At 46.9% G+C, this 25,463-nt stretch overlaps 1 protein-coding gene across 1 annotated transcript in view; it reads left to right on the top strand.

Annotated features, from left to right (window-relative positions):
* Positions 1 to 23,466, top strand: part of TRPM4 (transient receptor potential cation channel subfamily M member 4) — a 44,547-nt gene extending 21,081 nt beyond the window's left edge. Inside the window, exons 8-25 of the mRNA XM_079949299.1 lie at positions 10 to 192; positions 395 to 494; positions 1,491 to 1,606; positions 2,847 to 3,185; positions 4,815 to 4,943; positions 5,905 to 6,034; positions 6,554 to 6,699; positions 7,178 to 7,290; positions 7,885 to 7,968; positions 10,136 to 10,492; positions 12,614 to 12,746; positions 13,925 to 14,099; positions 14,592 to 14,760; positions 16,003 to 16,184; positions 19,490 to 19,622; positions 20,367 to 20,439; positions 21,193 to 21,289; positions 22,355 to 23,466. Coding sequence (XP_079805425.1) covers positions 10 to 192; positions 395 to 494; positions 1,491 to 1,606; positions 2,847 to 3,185; positions 4,815 to 4,943; positions 5,905 to 6,034; positions 6,554 to 6,699; positions 7,178 to 7,290; positions 7,885 to 7,968; positions 10,136 to 10,492; positions 12,614 to 12,746; positions 13,925 to 14,099; positions 14,592 to 14,760; positions 16,003 to 16,184; positions 19,490 to 19,622; positions 20,367 to 20,439; positions 21,193 to 21,289; positions 22,355 to 22,359 — 2,664 coding nt within the window. The 3' untranslated portion in view covers positions 22,360 to 23,466. The remainder of the gene's footprint in view (positions 1 to 9; positions 193 to 394; positions 495 to 1,490; positions 1,607 to 2,846; positions 3,186 to 4,814; positions 4,944 to 5,904; positions 6,035 to 6,553; positions 6,700 to 7,177; positions 7,291 to 7,884; positions 7,969 to 10,135; positions 10,493 to 12,613; positions 12,747 to 13,924; positions 14,100 to 14,591; positions 14,761 to 16,002; positions 16,185 to 19,489; positions 19,623 to 20,366; positions 20,440 to 21,192; positions 21,290 to 22,354) is intronic.
* Positions 23,467 to 25,463: the final 1,997 nt, after the last annotated feature.

Below are 25,463 nucleotides of genomic sequence, written 5' to 3'. Positions count from 1 at the left end.
TTCCCTCAGCGCGTCTCTGATGCGGTCCATGCCTCCATCCCTTGCCTGCTCTTGGCAGGAACCGGAGGAGCAGCTGACTGCTTAGCTGGGTTGCTACAGGAGACACAGCCTGGAGAGCCCATGAAGGCCCTGGCGATGAAAAAAATGCAGGGGAAGTTCCCCGCCGATGAACTGGAGGACTTGGCAGAGGAGGTAGGATCCAGAACTGCAACACCCTGACCCCCTTCACAAATTATTATTTCTCCATGGGCTACCCAGAGCTCACATTCCTTCCTGTGGAGCTTTGAGACCTCCCATTACCAGTCCTCACTTGAAAATCTCTCTCTGGGGAAGGGAATCTCGTTTTCTCTCATAGATCTCCAAGACAATGCTTCTTCTTTTTCCCCCTCCACAGGTGGAGCAAATTGGGGCTCTAAGGGAACTGGTCACTGTCTATTCAGACCAGGAGGGTCTCGAGGAGTTTGAGACTGTCCTTCTCCAAGCACTGGTGAAAGGTGACTACCCTACTGCAGATATCTCTGGCTGAGCTGTGGCTTTGGGGTTTACCTCCCCAATCAACCTCTTCTTGCGTTGGATATTTCCTAAATATAAAAGTGGGCTGTAGAAGTTTTATACAAACTCCTTTCCAGTCAATGGTTCCTACTAACCTTCAGTCCTGAGCTCTGAAAAATAACCCAATCATGGAAGTTAGCTAACATTCCAGAAAGTCCTTCGCTCAGTGGTTGAGGGAAATTCTGGGGCGGCACCAACATCATAAAGAAGGGACCTCCAGATGTGGTGCCTGTCTGACCCTTGCAATATTTTAAAAGTTAACATGGGCTGGATATGAACCACAAAAGGAAGTCAGCCAGGACTGAGATTTGCTGAACATTCCCAACTTGCATTTAATTGTTTGAGGGTTGTAGCCATCTAAGTTCTACTTAGAGTTAGCCCACTGAAATTAATGAACCTAAGTTGACCATGTCCAGAAGCTGCAATAGGTTTACCCTGAGTTGGACTAGCATTGATGACACGCCAACCCTAAATGTTGCTTTCAATATAGAAATCAAATAATTAAAATAAGCTGACGCATTGTAAGCAACATATTGGCATGGTATCAATTATTATATCAATGTAAGCCACAAAAGTACCCAAAATGTCCCATAAACATTTTGATCAGATCTGTTAAAACAGTTTAAGAATCCATCCCAGTTCTTTTTTTTTAAAAAAAGTTTCTACCCCATCGTCTTTTTTCATATTATATAGTTTGGGGTTCAATTTCTATAGCTAATCCAAGCAAAGTAACCCTGGTGTTTCATTTCGAAACTAAGTCATTCCCATAGACATCTCCCCCTTGCAAAGATCTCATCTCCCTTTCCTGAGAATTTATCCTCTCCCTTCCAAGGATTCCCTTCTCCTCGTACCCACCACCTTCTCCCCATTTACGGTGCTGCAGAGGGAGACAACAGAATCCAAGGCTAAGGAGGTGTCTCCTTCTCCCCTCATTTCAGCCTGTAAACAATCGCGCGAGGCCACCTGCTACCTGGATGAGTTGCACCTGGCTGTGGCCTGGAACCGTGTGGACATTGCTAGCACTGAGCTGTTCCGTGGGGATGTTGACTGGGAGGTGAGTCAGCAGAGAAAGAGGCGAGAGGATGAAAGCAAAGGCAGAGAAGACATGGAGGAGGGGACTTTTGGGGAGCAGCAAGGAGGCCGGGTGCAGACTAGGGCTGGGTGATATATCAATATGTTTTAAGAAAAACTCCTTTCCCTTATGGGGTGTCTAAGAGCCCGTATAGAGTCCTTAAGTTGGTTCTCTATCGGTAGGAGAAAATAACAGAGGCCAACCAGAGAATATTGAGAAGCAATAATAAGCTAATAAGCTAATAAGCCTGATCTTTATTAAACTGTTGCAACAGGGTCCCCTGCTCATCCCACGCAGGGAGGGAGGAGAGGAACCCAGAACATCAGTGTGCAAGCTCTTATATAGACTTTTGAAATTGCCCACCCTTTAGCTCAAGACCACCCCCCCAAAAAAACATCATACATACATCACAGAAAGAGGTGGTCTCCAGCAGAAATTTGAGTGTGTTGGTTCTCTCCTGTCTGCCAGGATACCTGATAATGCCTTATCTGGTTGCCTTTTCTGGGTAGCCTGGCCATTCTTTTGAGGTGGTAAATACTTAGTTCCTGAATCTCTTAGGCATATTGATAGTGTGCTCAGCTTAACAGATAACTTGCCAGACTGTATTTACAGGGAGGTGTAAGCCCCTACAGTCCTAAGACAATTGGAAAGCTTTTCTCATTTCCTTCCTCTTTGCAGAGAAACATTTGAGGTCAATTTGGGAGAGTCAAAATGGATTCAGGATTGCTCTCCTGTACTATTTCAGACACGTGGTTTATATTCTTATGTATGTGTTTGCCTTGTACATTTATGAACATTTATTTTATATTTACCGTATATATATATAAGACCTTAGAGTTCCTATATCATCCAAAACCAGTTTGAAGTCCATATCATGATATCGGGTTGCATAATTTTTGGCCTGGCAATATATTGTGAATTATGCTGTGTAAAAGGTAAAGGTAAAGGACAATGGCAAATGGCAAGGTGCGGGAGATATTCTCATACACACACACACACTCCGCTAACCTGGAAGTAGTACCACGGGTTAAGAACTTGACCTCAGGATGAGGACAGAACTTGCGCAGTGGCGGCACGGCGGCAGCGGGAGGCCCCATTAGCTAGAGTGGTACCTCAGGTTAAGAACGGACCTCCAGAAGAAATAAAGTTCATAACCAGAGGTACCACTCATGCGGTTTATCTTCCCATCCCCTTTTACCGCCACCCCTTCTCTCTTCTGCAGCCTAGTCTGCTGATGGACCCAATGCACGACGCTCTGGTGGGCGACCGTCCTGCCTTAGCGCGCCTCTTTGTGGAGAACGGACTGGACATTGGGCAGTTCCTGACGTGGGGGAAGCTGGAGCAGCTCTACGCAGGGACCCCAAGCGGCACACTTCTGCATCAGCTGCTGGAGCGGCGCCAAGTCGCAGGCCCTGAGCCCGCCTCACCTGCTGAATACCTGCTGCTGGATCGGTCGCTGCCTGAGTGCCAGTTGCCCCAGGTGGCTCACATCCTCCATGACCTCCTGGGGGATGTGTGTGCTCCCTTTTATGACGGATTGCACCCCGCCAGAGGGACAGGGGTAGGTGAACCAGGCCAAAGGCTCATCTTTCAATGAAGTGCCCCTTCTAATGTGCACATTTTGCAAACTGATATAATTATATATATATTTTGGGTGCTGTTTTTCCTAACGTGTGCATTTTATGCATGCTTTCCCTTAATATATTGATACAGGCCATCTCAATCTCCAGGTTGCCAGGTGTGCTTATCAGGGTCTGCCTTTCCTTTTGGAACAAAGAGGCACAGTGGATAATGTGGGATCTTTATAGGGTTGCCACCTTTGTTCTGGCAAAATATAACGCAGGGCAGGGCTGGGGTTTTTGTGTTTTCCCCATCTTGTGCTGAAGTGACTTCAAAGCAAACCATTACAATCTATTGCAGCCTAACAGACTATCCCTCTTGAATTTGTCACACACACACACACACACACACAAATTTGTAAATATGTCTGTGCTTGGCTATCTAGAGCTTAAATACATGATTTTTCACAACTCCTTTCAAGCATATGTATTTGGAGAGGATCCCTAACTTGGAACACACACACACACACACACACACACACACACACACACACACGAGAGAGAGAGAAGAGAAGAAGAGTTTGGATTTGATATCCCGCTTTATCACTACCTTAAGGAGTCTCAAAGCGGCTAACAATCTCCTTTCCCTTCTTCCCCAACAACAAACACTCTGTGAGGTGAGTGGGGCTGAGAGACTTCAGAGAAGTGTGACTGGCCCGAGGTCACCCAGCAGCTGCATGTGGAGAAGCGGGGAAGCGAACCCGGTTCACCAGATTACAAGTCCACCACTCTTAACCACTACACCACACTGGTGTAGTGTTGAGAGAGAGAGAGAACTGTATCCGTACAGGAAGTAGCATTTTACACTGAAATGTAGCACAGTCCTGTTTTATACAGGACAGGTGGCAACCCTATTATCTTTATGATATGTAGTTTATTTACACATATATATAACCTGAGCTGAGATGGAGAGAGTCCACAGCATTCACTACCCGAGAGGGTTCCGTTCCTTCCATTGCTGCACCCTCAGATTCCTAGAGACCCCAGGCATAATGTCTGACCATCTCTGCAGCATAAAACAAACTGTCTGCCTCGTTCTCTGCCCCCACCTTCCAGCTTGCAAAGGGGACACTTTTTTCCTGTTCACTTACCTCATCGCCCCCTGCAATTCTGCCTCACCCTCTTGAAACTCTGGTCTTTTTTGTCTCTGCTAACTATCCCTCACCCCAGGCAGTGGTTTTCCCCATTTTCTGCTCCTGAGAGTCTCTGTAGTGGGGTAGGAGAGCTGGGGGGGGGGAGTTCACATCTGGCAATTGATACACCCCTTTGGTTTCAGATAAGACATGGGTAGATGAGTCTAAAAAGCATGGGGCACAAATTTTCACAGCCCTCTAGCGGCTACAGTGTCTCATTTACCAGAAGCAACATGTACACATTAAGGCAATGTTCACCTCGTCACCGAAATAATTTGTTTCGGATTTTCGTGTCCTCGGTAAAATTTTGGAAAGCTGCTGAGGCTAAAGTTGGGGGGTGATAGATTCTGGGCAGCTGTTGAATATCAACCAAAAATCTAAGCTAAGTGTGAGCAATTTCTGTCTCTTGCTAATCGTGCCTCTCTCTCCTCTCCCAAGAGCAAAGGATCATTACTCAACGGAGACCCCATGTACCGCTCCAAACTTTCGCCAAACCCTTGGACTGACCTCTTCATATGGGCTGTGTTGCTGAACCGCAGAGAGATGGCCATGTATTTCTGGGAAATGGTGTGTATGATGACTATTATTAATATAATTAACACTGAGGTCCAGCTCCAAGGGCCTTCGGGCGGTTCCCTCACTGCGAGAAGTGAAGCTACAGGGAACCAGGCAGAGGGCCTTTTCGGTGGTGGCGCCCTTCCTGTGGAACTCTCTCCCACCAGATATCAAGGAAATAAACAACTATCTGACTTTTAGAAGACATCTGAAGGCAGCCCTGTTTAGGGAAGTTTTTAATGTTTTATCGTGTTTATAATAGTCTGTTGAGGGACACAGGTGGAGCTGTGGTCTAAACCACAGAGCCTAGGACTTGCTGATCAGAAGGTCGGCGGTTTGAATCCCCGCAATGGGGTGAGCTCCCGTTGCTTGGTCCCAGCTCTTGCCCACCTAGCAGTTTGAAAGCACATCAAAGTGCAAATAGGTAAATAGGTACCGCTCCGGCGGGAAGGTAAACGGCGTTTCCGTGCGCTGCTCTGGTTTGCCAGAAGCGGCTTAGTCATGCTGGCCACATGACCCGGAAGCTGTACACCGACTCCCTCGGCCAGTAAAGCGAGATGAGCGCCGCAACCCCAGAGTCGGCCACGACTGGACCTAATGGTCAGGGGTCCCTTTACCTTTAATATTCTGTAGGGAGCCACCCAGAGTAGCTGGGGAAACCCAACCAGATGGGTAGGGTATAAATAAATAAAAAATCATTTTTATTATTGTATTATTATATAGCAACCTCAATGTGACAGAGCTAACAAACAAATAGATAGGCTCTTGTATGGGGTTCATAATGGGAGAAACCAAGGAGCCAGAGTTGAAATAATAAGGTACCGGCTGGAAATGGCAGGGCAACCAGGCAGTGCTTTTTGGATACTGATTAGAGTATTTTCCCCTCCTGGCTCTCAGCTGCCTGCAGCTTTTTTGGAGGGCTGTTTCCTTGCCTCTGTCTCCATTGATGGCCACCCTTTCCTCTCCCCCTTAGGCACCCGACGCTGTGGCTGGGGCTTTGGCAGCAGCACGAATTCTCCGAGAGCTTTCGCACCTGGAGCAGGAGGCTGAGGAAGAGGCCGCCATGAAGGACCTCGCCATGCGCTTTGAGAACTTGGCCATTGGTGCGGACATGCTGAGGACATGGAGGCTGCGGTGGGAAAGAGGGACCTGAGCGGAATGGTCAGGAAGGGAAGGCTGTTTGCAGTCAATGACCGCGAAGCTGCCTCAATTCTTTCCGGTTCAGACTCCAGGGAAACTCGATTTCTAAATAGCGTTTAGGTCGCTCCCTGTTTGTTTCGAACCAAGGAACCCGTCGCCCTCCAGGTACTGATGAACTGCAGCTCCCATCATCCCTCGCTGTTTGCCATGCTTGCTGTGGCTGATGGGAGTTGTAGTTCAGCGACATCTACCGGGCCAAAGGCTGTCCACACTTGAACGTCGCCATTGGGTAGCAGAGGGGATGGAGGAAAGCATTTTTGCACTGTCGCAAGAGTGATATGCCAGTGTTAAGTCTACTGCAATGAAAACGGCTATTATAAATGAGTGCGGTTTGTGGGATGTGTTGGAAATTCCTTGACATTGTAAGTAAACCTCTCCTCCTCACTTTCTTCTCTCCCACCCCCCTCCCACCCCAACTCCAGGTGTATTTGGGGAATGTTACCGAAATGGGGAGCCCCGGGCCTACAAACTGCTGGTGCGCCGCTCCGAACTCTGGGGAGGAGCCACTGTCCTCCAGCTCGCTCACCAGGCTGACGCCCGCCTGTTTTTTGCACATGATGGTGTGCAGGTATGGTTGTGTCTAGCACTGCAAGGATGCTTCTTGCTCGAGCATCTGCTACAGCGCTGCTGAATTCTCTTTCCCTTTAAGAGTTTTGTGAAGCAGCTAACGTTTAGCACAGGCCTAGGCAAACTCGGCCCTCCAGATGTTTTTTGGGACTACAACTCCCATGATCCCCAGCTAACAGGACCAGTGGTCAGGGATGATGGGAATTGTAGTCCCAAAACATCTGGAGGGCTGAGTTTGCCTATGCTCAGTTTAGCAGGATCAACAGCAACCCCTATAGCGCGGGAAGCTGTGTCGGGTCCTTACAAATGCGGGACGGGTGTTTTGTGGCACCTGCAGCTGTGCCAGTTCTGCCAATCGAAGCCGAATGGGCACATGTGGGGTACGATGATCTTGTAGGTAAACTGGCCCCGCATTGTTAAGGCTTGGGAGGTTGAGGGGTCCCAACCCCTGCTAATTCTCTTCCATGCTGTCCCCGCAGTCCCTGCTCACCCAGAATTGGTGGGGAGAGATGGACCGAGGCACCGCAGTCTGGAAGCTCCTCTTGACTTTCTTCTGCCCCCCTCTCATCTTTACCGACCTCATCAAGTACAGGTGGGTGAACCCTGTCTAAAACTAAAATGGTTGCCAAAAGACTGTTGTGGTTGTTGCAGGCCACCCCAATCTCCCAGCAGTGTGAGATTCTTGGGGTTCCAGGCTATTACTCAGGGCTCGGGTTCCTCTGGAATGAGGGACAGCAGAGACTGTGGTGTCTTTTATGATATATGGTTTATTTACACATACAGTCATACCTCTTGTTACGTTTGCTTCAGGTTAAATATTTCAGGTTGCGTCCCACGGCGACCCGGAAGTACCGGAAAGGGTTACTTCCGGGTTTCGCCGCTGACACACGCGTAGACGCTCAAAATTACATCACGTGCATGTGCAGAAGTGGCAAATCGTGACCCGCGCACACGCAGACGCGGGTTGCGTTCTGCTCATGTTGTGAACGGGCCTCCGGAACGGATCCCGTTCGCAACCAGAGGTACCACTATATATACAACGTGAGCCTACGATGGAGGAGCTGACAGCGTTAACACCCTAGAAGGCCTCACTTCTCTGGGAGCCGCAGACTTGGATTCAGGCAGAAGTCTGGACCATGCTAACCATGCTTGCTCCGAACCTGAGCGTGGCTTCCTCTTTCGACAGAGCCATGGATGAGGACCTGCGCCAAGATGAGGTGGACAGCCTTGACACGGATGTGAAAAGTACCATCGGAGACATGCTGTTTGAGTAGGGGGAACGGTCATATCCTTGGGAAGGTGTGGGGAGCGGGCAGGGGAGACCCTAACCTTCAGCGCTGCTGCCACAAAGGAGCCTGAAGGCTGGATTCCTTGCATAACCTGCGGCCCTCCATATGCTATTGGTCTATAGGTTTCCTCAGGCCCTGCCAGCATCATCCGTGGTCAGGGATCTTAAGAGGGTTCCCCATCTCTGATTTAGCGATATTCCAGGTCCCCTCTTTGAGTGTCCAACATAGTCTGCCATAGCCAATGGATTTCTCTGGGACTTGGTGCATTTTAAAATTATTATTACTTTTTAGCACACAATGACCAAGGGCTTTTAAACACAGCTGCAGGCATGCCAGAAGGATAGGAGGCATGGTTAGAATCAGGTCATTTTTATTTCTCTGTTCCTGAAGGAAGGGTCAGAAGGAGAGACATTCCAGATTGGGGTGCAAGGCTGAATATAAGAATTGGTTAGAAGAAGATGAAGAGTTTGGACTTGATATCCCACCTTTCATTCCCCTTAAGGAGTCTCAAAGTGGCTAACAATCTCCTTTCCCTTCCTCCCCCACAACAAACACTCTGTGAGGTGAGTGGGGCTGAGAGACTTCAGAGAAGTGTGACTGGCCCAAGGTCACCCAGCAGCTGCATGTGGAGGAGCGTGGAATCGAACCCAGTTCACCAGATTACGAGTCCACCGCTCTTAACCACTACACCATAATCAGTTTAAAATATATTACAGTGGAACCTCGGTTTTCAAACGTAATCCGTTCCGGAAGTCCATTCGACTTCCGAAACGTTGGAAAACCGAGGATCAAAGGGCTGGCTGCAAAGTCTAAGGGTAAAAATGAAAAACATGCCTTGGAAGCAGTTTGAGGTGCATTTATAAACGGAAGCATTCATTTCTGTGTTTTTGGCGTTCGGCTTCCAAATCATTTGGCAGCCGAGACGTTTGAAAAGCAAGGTTTGACTGTTCCTAGCTTGCTGAATTAGGCAATGTGGATGTCGTGTGTGTTGTGTGTGTGTGTGTGCATATGTGAGCGTGTGTAAAACAGGTACACATAAAAGCTGCAGGTGGTAAACACCACCTTAAGAGGCCTTCTCCCTTTTCTCAAGCAGAGGAAGGAATCACATCTGTACCCTACATTTAAAGCACTCCTATACCAACGTTAACTGCCATGGCTTTCCTCAAAGAATCCTGGGAATTGTAGTTCATTACGAGTGCTAATTGGAGACTGCCCACAGAACTACAGTTCCCAGCGCAGTCTTTTGGGGGCTGCCATGACTGTTAAAAGTGACATAAGACCACTTTGAATTATTCTGGGACATATGTGTGTATAATAAAAGCAGTATATTTTTTATTGCTTCTCATTTCAAGATTAGTGGCTAGGGGAAACCCAACCAGATGGGCGGGGTATAAATAATAAAATTATTATAATCATTAGTGGTAGTAGTAGTAGTAATAGTAGTTTTTATCCATCTGCAAGCTTAATTGATAGATGAATTGATTAGTTTACCAGAACCCATATGGTGAATCAACTAAGATTCCTCCAGAAGCTCTGGAGCCAAGTGAGGATTCCCAGGTAAGATCCTCCCTCTATTGTGTGGGCAGGTAATCCCTCCCCTACCTGGCCTGGTCTCCTTGGCAACGCTTCCCCCAGGTGGGATTGGACAACGGACTGAGGTAGGCAGAGACCTCCAGGTATCCCACCTGAGGGAAGGCAAAGCCAAGCCTATGCTGATGGGGCCGCTCCAGATCTAGGGGCTGCGCGCGTCCACACAAAGGGCGCCCCCCGTTTTAAGCGGGGAGCGGTCATTACAGTCAAACCTTGGTTCCCAGACAGCTTAGTTGCCAAACAAATCGGCTCCCGAACGCCACAAGCCCAGAAGTAAGTGTTCTGGTTTGCGAATGTTTTTCAGAAGCCGAATGTCTGACGCGGCTTCCGCTGGAGCATAGCTGTCAACTTTTCCCTTTTCTTGCCAGGAATCCTATTCGGAATAAGGGAATTTCCCTTAAAAAAAGGAAAACGTTGACAGCTAGGCGCTTGAGGGAGTCAAATGGGCTCCCAGAACGGGTTATGTTTGAGAACCACTGGATTTGGGTGGCAGCCGTAATTTGATTCTGTCCCACTCATTACCTCCTCTTGTCCTTTCCACTCCTTGCCCTCTCCTAGCGATCCAGATCCTCCCTTCCCTCTTTCTACTCGCCCATCCTGGCTACGACGGTGGCGTCAGTTCTGGGTGGCTCCGGTGACGGCCTTCCTGGGCAACGTCGTGATGTACCTGCTCTTCCTCTTCCTCTTCTCCTACGTCTTGCTTCTGGATTTTGATCCCCCGCCTCCCAAAGGCCCTTCTGGCACAGAGATCGCTTTGTACATCTGGGTCTTCACGCTGGTCTGCGAGGAGGTGCGCCAAGGCTGTTTCGTGGGCTCGCTCCCCCTGCCGCTGAGGGTACGGCGGTACTTCCAGGACACTTGGAACCAGCTTGACATCACAGCTCTGCTACTCTTCATGCTGGGGCTCGTCTGCAGGTCAGAGGAATTTCTGCACTGGGCAGGAATTCTTATATGTACACATAATTTTTTAATTTTCTAATTTACATTTCAAAATACAGTCGTACCTTGGTTAACGAACGCCTTGCGAGTCAAACGTTTTGGCTCCCGAACGCCACAAACCCGGAAGTGAATGTTCCAGTTTGCAAATGTTCTTTTGGAACCCAAATGTCCGGCACAGCTTCCGTGGCTTCCTATTGGCTGCAGGAGCTTCCTGCAGCCAATTGGACGCCGCGCCTTGGTTACTGAACATTTTGGAAGTCGAAGAGACTTCCAGAGCAGATTCCATTTGGCTTCCAAGGTACAACTGTATTAATTTAAACAACCTTAAATCAATGACTTCCCTTCTTTTCTTTCTGTGGTTCATTTTGCATGCCATACATCCCTGCATATTTTACATGAACTAAACCATTCAGTAATCCATTGCTACATCCATCTAAACTTATTTACACTGTTGAATTTATCTTAATGCTACCAGTGTTTTTAAATGAACACAATTTTCACCCATATATTCAGTAAACATTTTCCAGTCTTCTTTAAATGTACATTCTCCTTTTTTCTCTTATTCTATATGTTAAATCTGCAAGCTGTGTGTATTCCATCGGTTTAAGTTGCCATTCTTCTTTGGTTAGAACCTCGCTCGTTTTCCACTTTGGGGCTAACAAAACACAGGCCACAGTAGTTACATAAACAGTCTTTTTTGACAACTGGGAATTTCCCTCTGAATTATCCCCAACAAAAAGGACTTTTGGTACTTTTAAACATATTTTCCTATTCATTATATATCATTCCCCAATACTCTTAGAATTAAACAGAAATGATGATGATCATCATCATCACAATCAGTTTATTCTTTGCCTTCTTTCTTTTTGGCTTGCCAATTATTTTTATTGATTTTCCGTAGCTTTTTGTCACCAAATTAATACAAATGGAATATAAATTTAAAAGCTGACATCCCACCTATCTCCCAGATGTTCCTCCTTCTTCCCTTCCCCCCACTGCGGCTCCAAATACATCAGCTATCCCAACTTTCATTTCATTTCAATATTCAATATAGTTAAACATATTTATATTTGCAATAATATTCCTTCCGTTCTCCCTGCACATCAGCTGTATGAGTATCAATTTTTGCTAAGGCTGTTATATTTTATTGTAGCCTATCCACAAAATAATCAGGTAGAGTAAACCTCCTTTTTATACATTCTGTTAATTGCCTTCTAAACAACTGTCTCAAGGCGGTTTGCACTGAAGATCATTAAAAACCGTGGGGGTGTAAATATGTACGATATTTATGGCAAAGGATGTTTAAGGAGATAACAGAAATCACTGGCTTAAAGCTGACAAAAAGTCCAGAGGTAGCATTATTATCAATTTACGATGGGGTGGAAGGCTTGCAGATTACGAAGGACTTGCTCACAAATTTATTGACAGCTGCACGAATTATGATAGCTAGGAAGTGGAAGGGGGCAAGCAGAATATAAAATGGAAGAATGGTATAAAGAGGTGTGGGATATAGCTATTAATGATAAATGAACATGTGCCATTAAGATAAGACGGGGAATATGCAGGAGAAATGATTCTGAGGAGATATGGAAGGTGTTTGTAGAATTTGTACTGTTAAAACAGAAAGGGGGTCAAACCATCGCAAAGAGGTGTTGAAATTTTAGGAAGTTGGATAGTTACAATGGAATGGTCTTGGTGATGGGGTGCACATTTTGATTCCTATTTATGTATGATTATTACTTTGTCAAAATATAACAACAACAACAACAACCATTTAAAAACCCTAAAAACCCCAGACATATTTAAAGCAATGCAAAAACTATACAAAGTAGATGCTCGCCATGAAGACCCGTTTATCCAGCCAAGAAAGTCTGTCAGAACAATAATATTTTCAGTTGTTTTTGTAAAGGGCAGATAGTGGTGTTTTTTTCCTTTTGAAATTTTGTGCCCCCCCCAAAAAAATTGCACCTAGGGCAAGTGCCCCTTTGGTTCTACCACTGCTACATCACCAATTGTGAGGTTGGGAATTGACTGGCTCTGGAGAAGGGAAAAAGGATTGTTTGTCTGCAGTTTCTTACCCCACTGTACGCCTCTCAGGCTGTTTCCAAAGTCATATGAATCTGGACGCACCATTCTCTGCCTGGACTTCATGGTATTCACCCTTCGTCTCATCCACATCTTTGCTGTCAACAAGCAGCTGGGGCCCAAGATGATCATCGTCGGCAAGATGGTGAGCAGACGCGCGTGTGATTTGTGTGGGGTGTTGTAAACAGTAGGCCTTTTGAGTGTGCAAGAGCATCCGCCCCAAACTGAGATATTAGGATCAGTGCTGGATTTAAACAAGCTATAGCTTAGGGCCCCACTCTCTTGGGGACCTCAAAAAAATTTAAAGGAAAGGAAACCTGGATGTACATTTCCAAAATATAAGATAAAAAACAAATAAAATAAAACCTACATACAGCAACAGTGTTTTGTGTTGTGTAGGCTCCTATTTGTTATGTGCAAATAGCTTTAGGCAAAGGTAAAGGTAAAGGGACCCCTGACCATTAGGTCCAGTTGTGGCCGACTTTGGGGTTGCGGCGCTCATCTCGCTTTATTGGCCGAGGGAGCTGGCGTACAGCTTCTGGGTCATGTGGCCAGCATGACTAAGCCGCTTCTGGTGAACCAGAGCAGCGCACGGAAACGCCATTTACCTTCCCGCCGGAGCAGTACCTATTTATCTACTTGCACTTTGACATGCTTTTGAACTGCTAGGTTGGCAGGAGCAGGGACCGAGCAATGGGAGCTCATCCCGTCGTGGGGATTCGAACCGCCAACCTTCTCATCAGCAAGTCCTAGGCTCTGTGGTTTAACCCACAGCGCCACCCGCGTCCTATTAATACCTATTAGGTCCATAAATTACCATATAGCATATATTCAACACAAAAAACAGCAGCAATTTGTTGTTGACAAAGGACAGCTGGACATATAAAGGGCCCCATTACCTTCAGTAGCTTAGGGCCTCATCAAACCTAAATCCAGCCCTGATTCGGATGCAACGCAGATGAATGTGCAAAGGTTTTCTGGGCTTAGCCGGGAATGTAATATGCAAAAGGCAGCGAGTGTGCAAAGGACAAGAACGTTGAAAGGAGGAGCAAGAGAGATAAATCTGAGGTTCCTTGAAGATGCGTTTTGTTTTACACACATATGTGTGTTGCAAAGGTTGCTTCCCCCTGCAAGCTTTCTTTCCCCATGCACTTCACCGCATAGGCAGAATGGTTTCATTTGATTAACAGAGTGCATTGCAAAATACAGATGAGAAATTAAACTTGATTCGAGTTAGCAGATTTTATTTGAGCCAACCCTCTCTTTTATTTCATCTCTTCTGTCAAAAGGGTAATTTTTGGTCTCTCCTTTGTCTCTCTTTAGATGAAGGATGTCTTCCTCTTCCTGTTCTTCCTTGCGGTGTGGCTAGTGGCCTACGGGGTCACCACCGAGGGGCTGCTGCTCCCCCACGACCGACGTCTCCCCTGGATCTTCCGCCGTGTCTTCTACCGTCCTTACTTGCAAATCTTCGGGCAGATCCCACTGGATGAGATTGACGGTGGGTGTCCTAGGGGGCTATGGCTTCCATTCTAGACTGGCACCCACCCTTGCCAACTCAGAAGGGATAGGGAAGCAATAGAGTAAACACAGGAGGGTGCAACCAAAATAATCAAGGAGTCGGAGAGCTTTCCCCTACAACTGCTGAGGCTTTTCAGATTCACTTTTCATTCCATGCTTTCTATCCAAGAGCTTTTTCCTTATTTGCCCCGCAGCTTTCTCCAAGAAAACTTGCTCTTTAAAGCTAAATCGGAACAGCAATTTGGGTCTCCCGCACCTTGTCATTTGTTCTGATTCAGCTGCAAAGAGTAGGCGTTTGCAGGGAAAGCGCAGGCTGCACAGAAAAAAGAGTGCTTGGACAATGAGCTTTAAGAGTGCTTGGACAATGAACCCCCCCCCCCGGGCCTCCCCTCACTACGCCCCTGCTTTTAGGGGCTGCAAAGAGCTGTACTCTATAAGGAACTCCCACCTCGTTCTTCCCTTCCATCTCCAGCTGCCCTGATCAGAGCGTCAAACTGCACCTACGATCCCTTGGCCATCTTGATGGAAAACGCGGAGCCTTGCACCAACACCTATGCCAATTGGCTGGTGCTTATTCTTCTCGTGATCTTCCTGCTGGTAGCCAATATTCTGCTTCTCAACTTGCTCATCGCTATGTTCAGGTACCTACCGCGGTCGCCGGCACCTGTCATGAATCGGCGCATACCCTAGGCTCAGTGGTTTAACCCACAGGCAGACGAGGTTCAAAAGCGAATGCGCGCAAATACGAAATATGCATAAGCATATTCCTAGGAGTTTATCTCAGTAAAGACCTTAAAGGTAAAGGGACCCCTGACCGTTAGGTCCAGTCGTGGCCGACTCTGGGGTTGCGGCGCTCATCTCGCTTTATTGGCTGAGGGAGCCGGCGTACAGAATCCGGGTCATGTGGCCAGCATGACTAAGCCGCTTCTGGTAAACCAGAGCAGCGCATGGAAACGCCGTTTACCTTTCCGCCAGAGTGGTACCTATTTATCTACTTGCACTTTGACGTGCTTTCGAACTGCTAGGTTGGCAGGAGCAGGGTCCAAGCAATGGGAGCTCATCCCGTTGCGGGGATTCGAACCGCCGACCTTCTGATCAGCAAGCCCTAGGCTCAGTGGTTTAACCCACAGTGCCACCCGTGACCTTACTTGGAAAATAAATACAACCCAGGTGGTTAAGAAAGCCCAACAGAGAAAGCCCATCTCCTCAGAGTATTGTGGAAGAATGATGTTAATCAACATTTGATGATCTCCTTCTACCGGTCAACAATAGAAAGTGTCCTTTCATACTGCATCATGGTGTGGTATGCTGGTTTGACAGCATCTGATAGGAAGTGCCTACAGAGGGTGGTGAATACAGCACAAGATATTATGGGCAGTCCCATGAATCCGCTGGATGAAATAGCCTCAGGAGAGTGAGGAAAATTCTCAGGGATGATTCACACCCTGGCCAGCACTTTCAATATCTCGTACCCTCAGGCAGAAGATATAGAAGCATGATTAGTCGCACCAACAGGGTAAAGAACAGCTTCTATCCATGGGCTGTTAGGCTGCTGAATGAAAAGATAACAACAGGGCAATTGACTTTCGGGTTGGGTGGGTGTGCGTCAGTAAACGAGGGTAATTAAGACTAAGATTGCTGAGTGGAGGTGCTCGTGTAATCTCACTGTATACAAGTTGTACAAGTGACAATAAAGTATTTCAATAAGCGGCAGATATTGGGGAAATGCCTGTATACCAAGTCAGATTAGTGGTCCATCCAGTCCAACATTGCCTCCTCTACTGGATTTCAGGCAGGGGGAAGCTGAGGTTTGTCTGTTTGTGGCTTACAATTTCACCTATGATATTTCTATCCCTCCTGCACTCCACTCCCCTCGACAACAGCTACACGTTCTCCAAAGTGCAAGGCAACAGCGACATTTATTGGAAATCCCAGCGCTACAACCTGATCCTGGAGTATCACAGCCGCCCTGCCCTGGCTCCGCCGTTCATCCTGATCAGCCACTTGCACCTCTTCTTCAAGCGACACGTCCGTAAAGTGCAGTCGGCAAAGGGAAAACACTTCTGTGAGTGCTGGGATGGGAGGCAGGGGAATGGGGAAGGTAGAAGGGACATTCTTTTTTTCTTTTTTTTTAAATAATTTTTATTGGGTTTTCACATTTTAAAAACACACACAGATGAAAACAAAAACAAAACATGTATAATTTCATAACCTTACTTTCTTAACCCCACTCCCTGACTTCCCCCCACCCCCCTTCATACATCCCAAATCCAATAATTAGCTCAGCAGGTTCTTATCTCTCTTCTTTAACATATTATTGTTATTTTTAAAATTAATTCTTATTACTTGGCCAAATTTTACTTGTCCAATTTTCTTATAAATATTAAGTCCTTTTCTAAGGTCGACCCAAATTCCCTTCCACGAATTTCCCCCTTTTTATATTGAATGTAGGTCATAATAGCCAAACACAAAAGTCATAAAAGTTTTAAAATTCTGTTCTCCCCTCCCTCCCTACCCCGGTTTCTGTCCCTTCCCAAGTAGATGTCCACAAAACAGTTCTTAGCCTGGATTCCTCACATCAGAGGCCTTCAAATCTCTGTCAGTCTCTCTCTGCCGGTTTTGTTGGTAGCCCTCTTTGTTGGTCCTCAGTTCTCGAAGGAGCTCTGGCACAGTCTCATCAAATTTTCTTCCATCCAAAATACTTGGTAACAGCTGCTGCAACAAGTCAACTGATCTCCCATACTCAAAGAGGAAGCCCCAATCATATTTCTTGTTTCTTTTAAGTTCCAGTATTCCAAGTGTTCCATGGGCTTCCTCTTTCCACTTTCGCATCTTTCGCAGATTGGTAATCCCAAGATCTTCTTCTTTATGTTCTAGCAGTGTAGGCTTCAGATTGGTACTCTCCTGTAGTTTCTTAACTCCTTCTTCCCTCTCCTCCAGTTCCAAAAAAGTCTCCTCTGGTTCAGCTGCAGATTTTGTTTCAGTCAGATCCTTTATGCATTCAGCAGGGTTGCTTGTTTTAGAGTTCAAGGTTATAAGTTGTTTGTTCATAGCCATGCTTTGCTCTTGCAGTATTCCCACGAGAAGAAACATTCTTTCTATCTCTGCCTGTAATTTTCCATCTGTAGCCATTGTAATGTTTCAAAGTTTCCCCTAGGGGGATTCTAGTTACTTAATAGTCCTTTCCCAACAATCTGTTGCTTTGTTATTCATAACTACTTTGTTCCCAAGCACTTTAATTCAAATATAGCAAATTTAGTCCAGAGAGATGTTAAAAAATAAAAAAAATTAACTTTAACTGCCCGTTTGACAGCTCCTTTGACAGCTGTCAAACTCCTTGTTCCTTTTCCTCCAGCTCACACACAGGGGCACTCCCGGGTCAGGGGGGGGGGGGGTTAGACAAAAGCTTCTAAAGTTCGACTCTTACTCTCCAGCACAAATCTTCTTCTGTCAAATTCATGGAATTAATGTCTTTTAACTCGTACCGAAAAAAAAAAAGATCTCTCCACCTTAGTTCTCCGATCCTTGCTTTAAATCTTTTGTAAATAGAGGGGGTGCGGACTTCCCTTTAGCACATCCCCCGGTCGTACCAAATTTAAAGGTAAAAATTTTAAAGTCCAAATTCCATTCTACTCACGGGTTATTTCAAGTCCAAATTTCAGGGGAAAAAGTCAGCGCTCTCCGGCCATGGCTCGCGGCTTCGCTCCACTGCAGTAGCGGTCTACTCACAGCACCACGCCACTCTCCGTACCCTCTCCGTAGCCTTTAAAAAGGCTCTTCGTGGGTCGGGGGGCGCTTGAGGTGCCTACCGAGTCACCAAGTCCGCAGGCTTCCGCGCCTGCGGTTTCTAAAGGTCCCCGCGTCGCCGTCGCGGTGAGACCCGTCTGCAGCAGAGCCGATTCCCTCCGGAGCTCGGAGGGAATCCGCCATTAGCCGATCGCGCTAACCCGGAAGTGTGGTAGAAGGGACATTCTTGTCCAGAATCAAAGAGCGCACAGCTGCCCTTTCCCTTGTTCCCACTCTCACACCTTCTGGTGTGTGTTTTTTGTACTCCCACAGAAACTACGCCACATTCATTCTGCTGGCTAAAAAGCCTCAGCTGTTTACGCCAAATATTATCAATATTATCAATATTATCAATATTATCAATATTATCAATATTATTATTAGCATACCGCCCTATACTCATAGATCTCAGGGCAGTCCACAACATAAAATTACAATACCTTCGTTTTTGGACAGCTTGGTACTCGTATGTTTTGTCTCCCAAACTCCGCAAACCCAGAAGTAAGTGTTCCGGTTTGCAACCATTTTTCAGAAGCTGAACGTCCAATGAGGCTTCCAATTGACTTCAGGAAGCTCCTGCAGCCAATCAGAAGCTGTGCCTTGGTTTTCGAACGGTTTCAGTTTTAATAATCACAGTGAGGGAACAAAGAACAGGTCTCCTAGAAATGGCAGTGCTCCCAATTAAGAGTTACTCACCCCCGCTCCGTCCCTATTAATCTATGTCACTCCTTTGTCTTGTAACCTGAGCTTGTACCCTCTGTACTTTCTGTTCTAACACTTTCTGAGCTCTCTGTTTCCTTGGACAAGGGGGTTGAATGCTGTCCAGAGACTGTGAATCTGTTAACTCTCTCTCTTCCAGTGTTTCTTCTAGCTGTTCCCCATCCAGTATTTCCCAGCTTCTGCCTTCTGAACTATGCCCCTCTGCAAACCCCTGTTCCAAATCTATACTGTCCTCCTGCTCCTGGAAAGAGTCAGGATCCGGAGCAGGGTGAGGGGGTGGCTACCACCACTCCCCCTCAGTGCAGCCCTCCTCAGCACGGTCCCTGACACTCCTGCATTTGAAGCAGTAGCTGGTTGCTGGATAACCGGACTCACTTTTCACTCCACTGACTCTTGGGCTACTGGGGTGTGTGTGCAGCACTCATCTCGCTTTCAGGCCGAGGGAGCCGGCGTTCGTCCACAGACATGGGTCATGTGGCCAGCCTGACTAAACCGCTTCTGACGCAACGGAACACCATCCGTGATGGAAACCAGAGCACATGGAAACACTGTTTACCTTCCCGCCGCAGCAGGAGCTATTTATCTACTTGCACTGGTGTGCTTTTGAATTGCTAGGTTGGCAGGAACTGGGACAGAGCAATGGGAGCTCAGCCCGCCGTGGGGATTCAAACTGCCAGCCTTCTGATCAGCAAGCCCAGGAGGCTCTGTGGTTTAGACCACAGCACCACCAACGTCCCTTTACCTTTACCTCCTTGGGCTATAGGTCATTTATGAGTGTGAACAAGTATCAGTCGTCCCAATCCACAGCTTTCTCACCCAGGTCTCCCCGCTTCTCCTCTTGTTTTCCGATTGTCTTTTGGGCAGTGCTGGATCTCTCCGTTACCCAAGACGAACGGCTGCTCACTTGGGAGTCGGTGCAGAAAGAAAACTACTTGGTTGCTCAGGCCCGGCAGAAACGCGATTGTGATACAGAGAGACTCCGGCGAACCTCCCAAAAGTAAGGCTTGTAGGGAGCAGAGGCAAGGAAGAAATGTGGGAGGGAACTGAAGGGAAAGGGGCAGTCGGGTTGGGATGGAGGGGTAACGTCCCAGGGAATGCCATAAGTGTGCTTGGGAAGGAGTTAGTTACACATAAAAAAAAATTTAAAAAAAGAGATTACTGCACTGCAGGGGGTTGGACTAGATGACCCACGGGACCCCTTCCCACTCTACAGTTCTATGATTCTATGCTTGTTTTATTAACCAAAGGCCTGTGTGAAGAGGAATGTTTATGCCTGGTCCCTAAATATCTGTAACGAAGGCACCAGGCAGGCCTCCCTGGGAAGAGCATTCTGCAAATGGGGAGCCCCCACAGAAAAGTCCCTGTTCTCATGTTGCCACCCTCAGGACCTTTTGTGATGGTGGGCACACAAGGAAGAGCCTCTGATGATGACCGCAGGGTCCAGAAGGAACTCAGAAAGAATTCTGCCTGTCTTCTGGTGGAAGCGGGTTCCCATCAATAACTCCACTCCGTACATTCCAAACATGCAACTTTGGGCATGGATATTGAAGAGTTTTCATTATGACTTTTTGGAGAGATGATCCAATACACTTTGGGTATTCTTGTACTGGCAAAGAGACCAGCACAGGAATTGGATCTAGGCAGTGGTCAGAGAAGGTGGGAGAGAGATGGTTAGAGAGGCTCTTAGGCGGGCAGGCGAAAACACTCCTCTTGTAACTCCCTCCCTCCTCTAACCCTGCAGGGTGGATCAGGCTTTGAAGCAGCTTTCGGAGATCAAGGAATCGGAGCGGCGCCTAAGGACCCTCGAGACGCAGGTATGAAGAGTGGAGCTGAAAGGTTGGGAGGTGTCAGGCTTCAGGGAATTGGCTTCCTACCCCCGTGGCAGTAGATAAGCAGAAAAAGGGAAAGGGAGTCTTCTTACCAGTTAGAAACTTTAATAATCACAGCAAGAGAACAAAGAACACATCTCCTAGAATGGCGGTGCTCCTAATTAAGGAATCCACCCCCTGCCGTCCCTATTAATCTATGTCACTCCTACATCTTGTACCCTCTGTGCTTTCTGTTCTGACACTTTCTGAGCTCTCCGTGACTTTGGAAACGGGTGTGTGTGTGTGAATGCTGTCCAGAGACTGTGACTCTGTTAACCCTCTCCCTTCCAGTGTTTCTTCTCCCAGCTGCTCCCCATCCAGTATTTCCCAGCTTCTGCATTGTGAACTATGCCCCTCTGCAAACCACTGTTCCAAATCCATACTGTCCCTCCTGCTCCTGGGAAGATTCAGGATCCGGAGCAGGAGCAGAGGGAGGGAGAGGCTCCCACCATTGTTCCTCCGTGCAGCCCTCCTCAGCACAGTCCCTGACAGGAGGAAGGAAATGGGAAGCCACTGGGAGATGATGAGGTGCACAGACATTCCAAATGGGAGTAGCCAAAAGATGGGGAGTTGAGGCAAAGGGAGGGGGGAGATTGGGCGTGTCTGTATTTGTGTTGAGGGCCTAAGATGGCAACTTTCCGACTTGTCCCACCCCCTGTGACATCATCTTCCTGCCATTTCTTCACTTGCTTCCACTAGATGGAGTACTGCACCAATGCTCTGTCGTGGATGGTGGATGTCTTGGCCCAGAGTGACATTGCGAAAGGGAGGCAGGCTCCTCCCACTCAGAAAAAGGGTAAGTTTGCAATGATCCTGCTAGGACACTAAAGCCCGGTTCTATCTCTATAGGTGGGAGGGTGGCTGGGGGTGTAGAGGGAAAGTAATTTGGGCTTTAGTGCTGGATTAGTCCCCCAAAGCTCTTGGTAGGCATTCTCTCATACTTACATGGCCTGAACTGTTTCCTTTTTATTCCCCCTTCCCAACCAAGTCACCATCCTTAAAACATATGTACATGTTTTTTCTATCCTGTGGGGGGAAATACTCAGGGAAAGTTCTGTATATTTCAGTAAATTTTCAATGTGGTTTAGATTCAGTTGGGAAAAAGCAGACCTGTGCTTGGTGCCTATTGGCTAGCACTCGTGACATTACGAACACACCTCTCCAACAACTACCACTACCATCCCCCCAGCTGCCGTGGAGTTTTGCAGCTGGTTTAAAATGCTCTTAATACTTTTTGATGCAAATGGAAGGATAACTACACATAGATGCATAGAAGCACCTTTCTCTCTCTTTCTTTCTTTTAAATATGGTCAGTCTTGGAGGGTTAAGACTTTCTGTACCAAAGGCCAAAGCAGACACTTTGCCCAGGTGACGCAGAAAGCAACTGCTGCTTAAATATAAATTTGTATCCACGCTATGTACACTCAATCAGCAGTTGCTGCGCCCTGGAAGCACATCAACTACGTTCTAGTCAGACTATCGTATTGTTCTTCGGAAGTGAGCTCAGGGAAGAAGCCTAGTCCTGCTGTTTTGCAGCAAAATCCGGTTATGCACAGCACTGATTGCCTGGCGGCTGTGACGTCACAGTCCCATCCATCCTTCCATCCCTTACAACATTTTAGGACTTGTTTGTGCATTTAATTATTTTTTTAGATGCACCAAGGTGAACATGTCTGAGAAAAGCAAAACAGAACAGCTTGCTGGACGGTGGCAAGACTTAATAATGGAATCAGTGTTTAAACCATTATCTGCCATTTGAAACTGAAGACAGCTGGGAGCTATTCTAACCCTGCAGCAGCAGAAGAAAAAACTGCAGCCACATCACAATTAGAAATTCACATGCTGCTTTCTTTCCTTGCAGCCTAAAATTCTCCATGGAACCTCCAAGAAGAATCAGCCCTTTTTCCTGAAGAGAGGTGAATTGCTCTGAACACTTGCCACTCACAGAACTCTTGGCATATTTGCCTGGGGCCTGGGTGAAGTGGGCAGAGCCTTGGCTACCAGAGGCTTTGCCACAGATGATGGAGAAACTTGAAATTTCCCAGTGTCCCGGGCAGTCTACCTATCAACGTTTACAGTGAAACAGAAGATAGCCCAGAACCAACACCCACTTTCACTTGAAAACATTGCTATAGACTATCTACACACCCGTAACCTCTCAGACATGCTAAGGTTCTTGAATCGACAATTCTTGTTTCTGTTGAACCATTCAGGACTTCTTCCACTCAGGTTGAGGAACTTAACTTGGAGACTGTGGAGAGAGAGAGAGATGGTTCAGATTTCAAGTTGGTCATGAACTTGGCCTGTTTCAGTCTTTCATTTCTATTTCTGCAAATGGGGAAAAGAATGACCTACCTCTCAGGGTTGCTGTGAGAATGAATGATACGTGGACAGTAAAAAGAAACCTCTGCAAGGTGGAAGTGCAATAGAATAGATTATATTTTACATGCAGGCCAGAACATCAATCAGCTGCTGACTCCCTTTGTTAGATTTTTTTTTATAATGACATGCTCTTTATCCTTGTGTGTAATTAACAAGGGTGGGTAGGACAATTGGATTGTTGTTTTCATTATTAAAAAATAACATAAAATAGTTGCATTATGCTTCTGGAAGACAAGCTCCCTTTCGGAGAGAATGATTATGGCAATGTGTCCTTCAGATTACAGAAAAAGTACTGGTATGTTTTCCTGTATGTTTTGATTTGTGAAAGGCCTTTCTCCATGAACGAAAACTGTTAAAAGAGCCAGATTCCGCCCCCCCCATCAAAAATGCAGCTTTCATGGTCCAAGAATTACTACTTTTTCTAGTGCTGCTAGAGAAGTATTGTGCAGTGGTGTTTCATCGTTCTCAGGACTGCAGCAAATAACAGAAGGAAACTGCTGTGCTCTTTCATAGATTTTGATATTTTGTAATAGATTTAAATGCATTTGATAAAAAAATAATAGTGTTAATAAAACATGTTCTAGAAGCCTATGTTAGAACCTGAGTTCTTGACAATCATCATGGTAAACTTCCCCAAAGTCTAAAAAGAAATGGCTTTAGCTTTCCCGAACATGGGGCAAAATCAGTGAAAAGAGAGAAATAAAGTCTGATTCCACCGTCAGAATTCTCAGTTTGTGAACCGCACCCTCCTCTGCTGTTAGAGATTTCTGGTGTCTCTTTGCACCCTGTCATATGCTCTATTAATCTGTCATTTTTCTTTTGTTAAAGAAAAATATGCCTGATCTACTGTAGGCAGCCTTAGGCGCCATATGCACTTCATGTTGGGTGCATGTTTACACGGTGTGCCCTAGAAACAAGATTCACTCACCCACTCAAGAAGATTCACTTCCAGAAATGCTGGAGAGGGAATTAAATCCTGAGGTATTACAATATTAGCACATTGGAGACTGTGTACATAGCCATGCACTTTAAGCACATGACTCGCCTCCCTCTCCCCCAAACCATGACATGCTGGTAATCATATCACACTGGGGTAATTATATAGAAATACACTTTGGAAATGACTTTTGGAGGGTCCATGAACCTGAAAGGGAACTTTACCCTATGGCTGTCCCTGCCATTAGGCAGAGTGAAGCAGCAGCCCCAAAGCTGTGTCCCCGAAGCCCCTTGCCGACTTACATTCTCCTGCGCTCGTACCAGGGTAATGATGACTGGTTGTTGCTGTGCTGTCTTGCCTTGTTGCATTGGCTCTCAGTATGTTTCCAAGCACAATTCAAAGTGTTGGTGCTGACCTTTAAAGCCCTAAACAGCCTCGGCCCAGTACACCTGAAGGAGCGTCTCCACCCCCATCATTCAGCCTGGACACTGAGGTCCAGTGCCGAGGGCCTTCTGATGGTTCCCTCCCTGTGAGAAGTGAGGTTACAGGGAACCAGGTAGAGGGCCTTCTCGGTAGTGGCACCTGCCCTGTGGAACACCCTCCCATCAGATGTCAAGGAAATAATCAACTCTCTGACTTTTGGAAGACATCTGAAGGCAGCCCTGCTTAGGGAAATTTTTAATGTTTGATGTTTTATTGTGTTTTTAATATTCTGTTGGGAGCCACCCACAGTGGCTTGGGAAACCCAGCCAGATGGGCAGGGCATAAATAATAATAATAATAATTATTATTATTATTATTATTCTCCCAACACATCACCGACAGCAATGCCATTAGGGTCAGGCCAGTCAGCCCAACCCACGGACTCCAGCAGCCGTCTTGCAGACAAACACACATGTTGCTCTGCTCATGGGATGCTTGCCAGCCGCTGCCATACTATTAAAGCATTTCCTTGAGCCGAGTAGGCGTCAGGCAGAGCAGCAGGTGAGCGTGACATCAAGGTGTTGGGAGGATGGAGCTGTGTGAGTTATGTGGCTTGATGGAGTCGGCTGTCCTGCCGGGAAGTGTGAATGTCAAATGTAGATAGCCCAGCTGGCTCCTGCATGTGACATGGAGGGGGGGCACCTTTTGCCTTGGGTAGCAAAAAAAAGGGGGGGGGGAGGCCTGGTCCTGCTTTGCCCTATGCTTTTGAAGCATCTTTGTTGGCTGCATACAGAATAACTCCTTTTCTTGTTTCCCAGGGTTGCTTTCTTGGTCTCATAATATTGTTGTCGTTTAGTCGTGTCCGACTCTTCGTGACCCCATGGACCAGAGCACGCCAGGCACTCCTGTCTTCCACTGCCTCCCGCAGTTTGGTCAAACTCATGCTGGTAGCTTCGAGAACACTGTCCAACCATCTCGTCCTCTGTCGTCCCCTTCTCCTTGTGCCCTCCATCTTTCCCAACATCAGGGTCTTTTCCAGGGAGTCTTCTCTTCTCATGAGGTGGCCAAAGTATTGGAGTCTCAGCTTCAGGATCTGTCCTTCCAGTGAGCACTCAGGGCTGATTTCCTTCAGAATGGAGAGGTTTGATCTTCTTGTAGTCCATGGGACTCTCAAGTCTCCTCCAGCACCATAATTCAAAAGCATCAATTCTTCGGCGATCAGCCTTCT

This window comes from Podarcis cretensis (genome assembly GCF_951804945.1).
Source record: "Podarcis cretensis genome assembly, chromosome: 13".
NCBI lineage: Eukaryota > Metazoa > Chordata > Lepidosauria > Squamata > Lacertidae > Podarcis > Podarcis cretensis.
This window is presented reverse-complemented; position numbering and strand designations above follow the sequence as displayed.